This window comes from Nicotiana sylvestris, chromosome 8 (assembly GCF_000393655.2).
Source record: "Nicotiana sylvestris chromosome 8, ASM39365v2, whole genome shotgun sequence".
NCBI classification, from domain to species: domain Eukaryota; kingdom Viridiplantae; phylum Streptophyta; class Magnoliopsida; order Solanales; family Solanaceae; genus Nicotiana; species Nicotiana sylvestris.
In genome coordinates, this window is record NC_091064.1 from 186,866,512 (window position 1) to 186,869,049 (window position 2,538).

The window sequence follows — 2,538 nt, forward strand, 5'->3', positions numbered from 1 at the left end:
GTCATGTATATGTAATTTAGTTGGTGCTAGTTTGTATGAAAAGTATAGTACACAACTTTCTGAACAATTTATTTATGTTTTTATTATAGCAGACCTTTTGTTTTGTTAATTTCTATCCAGTGTAGTAGTTCACTTGAAAATAACTTGGTGATTTTATCTCCAGTTGTTTAATATTTACATCACTTGTTCTTCATTATCTTAAACGTAGTTATTATGTTGTTAGAATACAATTTATCTACAAAAAAACTTCAAATTATCTACAATCTGGAAACACTGAATGTTGAGATTGTATATAATTTTATAGTTGAATATGTATATAATTTGTAGGGAATACCTCCAGTTGTATTTAATTTCTGTATATAACTGTCAGTTCAAGTTAAATTAATTTTTTAACTTGTAGTTATATTGTAGATAATAAATATTAACTGCTATGGGCAGAATGTCAAATATGGAGGTAGATGTTTGACACAATACAGAAAAACATGTTAACAAACACAGAAACAAATTGAAATTAAGACCTTTAAAAACTTAAACGACTACACACAAAATTCTGTTAACTTGAACACACTAACAATTATTTTAAAATACTATTCTAACTACATGATATTTATTTCTTTTTAGGCGCATTCTTGCAAGATCTTTTATTATGCCTTTCACCTCCACAGTTGCCACATGACACCTTGTACTTCTTTGACTTTAGTTCATCATATGTTTTGTATCTTTCCTTTTGACGTCTTCCTGGCTGCCTTTTCTCTCCCATAGGTGGATTTACTACTTCATCACATATATGTTGTGGCACATTCCATTTGCTTTCATCAGGAAGGAGATTTACTATTATTTCATACGTACGCAGTAGGCTCTCCTTTGTGTAATACGGAGAGCAATAGTTTTCATAAGTTTCATTCCTATGCCTTAAAGCTGTCAAAGCATGCGCACATAGAAGTTCATCAAGTTGGAACTGGCCACAGCTACATTTCTTGCTTTCAAGACACACAATGTACCGCTTCACACCATCTATCACAGTATGGATATGATCTGTTGAAGCGCTCACCTACAATTACATAACAAATAGAAAGAAAAATATGTACAATCATAAAAATATATTATCTACAATTTATCAACAACTTATCTACAAATTATCTACAATCTACAAATTAACTACAATTTATCTACAATACTGAAACACTGTATATTAAAATATTGTTTTTCTGCACCAAATAAACAGATCTTACCCTAAGTTTCTGAGATAATGTTCTGTTGTTCTCCAATTCTTTGTTAAATTTGAACCCAAGGAATGTGAAAGTATCCTTTGCCTTCAATAACTTCTCATTCGTCCAACGTTCAAGAAGTGTCCTCATATACTCTAATAGGTCAAATATTGACAGCTCTCTTGCATTTTTTGTTATAGCATTCAACGACTCTGCAATGTTTGATGTCATAGTCCAAGTTCTATTCACCGTTGCATGTACTCTTGACCACCTATTATAGCCAATATCATAGAGATATGATTTAACACGCGGGTCTATCTCTTCAATCTTCGACATCCTTTCATTAAACTCATCCAGAGTATATGACCGTGCTGTAGCAAAGTACAATTCATTTAATTGTAGATGACCCTTCTTGAACTTTGCCCTTATATTTGTCCAAATATGCCACATGCAAGAGTAGTGTGGCACGCCCGGATAGACAATTGATGTTGCCTTCAGGATACTCTCATTCCTATCTGAAACAACACACATTGAAGTTCTTTCACCATATGCTTGCTTGAATTCTCAAAAAACCACTTCCACGATGCGTCGTTTTCCGAATCAACCACAGCATATGCCAAAGGCAATATTGTACCTACATTATTAGTCAAAAAATAATTAACTGGCAGTTTTAAAAATGCATATAAAAACACAAATACATAAAAACTACAATATATCTACAATTTATAAACTGCCTACAAAATAACTAAAAATAACTTCAATTTTACCTGCTGCATTCATTGTGCTTGCTGTCAGCATAATCCCCCTGTAGGTTGACTTTAAGAATGTCCCATCAACCACTACTACTGGTCTACAATATTCCCAACCACTTATTAATGTACAAAGAGCAACAAATGCATATAAGAAGCATTCATCTGTTGTCTTCTTCAATTTAACAACTGAACCAGGATACGTCTTCTCAAGAATATAAAAATATTTTGGTAATTTGCTGTAGGAGTCAGCCGGATGACCTCTCAAAAAGTGTAAAGCCTTTTCCTTTGCTCTCCATGCTTGCATGTAGCTTAGGTTCACTCCGTGTTAGGACAACATGTCAGTTTGTATGTCCTTTGGTGTGTAAACTGTCTTAGGATCACAATACTTTGGAATGATCATGCTACCAACTACAACTGCAGTACGTTTGTGCTGTATGAATGTATTGTCCATTAAGGTGCATGTATGTTGTCGGTTGAAACTCCTGACCTTGAACATTGCAGAATCATTAATTGATGTTGCCTTGAAGTGCCAATTACAGTTTTCTCCAACGCATATAAGCCAGTAGCTACAAAAAATA

The 2,538-nt window shown here is 33.5% G+C and overlaps 1 protein-coding gene across 1 annotated transcript; it reads right to left on the reverse strand.

Annotated features, from left to right (window-relative positions):
- Positions 1–607: 607 nt before the first annotated feature.
- Positions 608–2,264, reverse strand: LOC138876130 (uncharacterized). Its single transcript, XM_070155029.1, has 4 exons — positions 1,976–2,264; positions 1,738–1,842; positions 1,233–1,579; positions 608–1,051 (listed from the first exon to the last, which is right to left on the reverse strand). The coding sequence occupies exons 1-4, from the start codon at positions 2,262–2,264 to the stop codon at positions 608–610; spliced, it is 1,185 nt and encodes a 394-aa protein (XP_070011130.1).
- Positions 2,265–2,538: the final 274 nt, after the last annotated feature.

What these genes read in the sequence shown, in the direction of transcription:
- LOC138876130 (XM_070155029.1), bottom strand. Translation starts at nt 2,264, where the DNA reads ATGCAAGCATGGAGAGCAAAGGAAAAGGCTTTACACTTTTTGAGAGGT. An exon ending in AAGCACAATGAATGCAGCAG is followed by an intron (nt 1,843 to 1,975) that starts GTAAAATTGAAG and finishes CTAATAATGTAG; the next exon opens with GTACAATATTGCCTTTGGCA. An exon ending in TATGGTGAAAGAACTTCAAT is followed by an intron (nt 1,580 to 1,737) that starts GTGTGTTGTTTC and finishes ACTTTGCTACAG; the next exon opens with CACGGTCATATACTCTGGAT.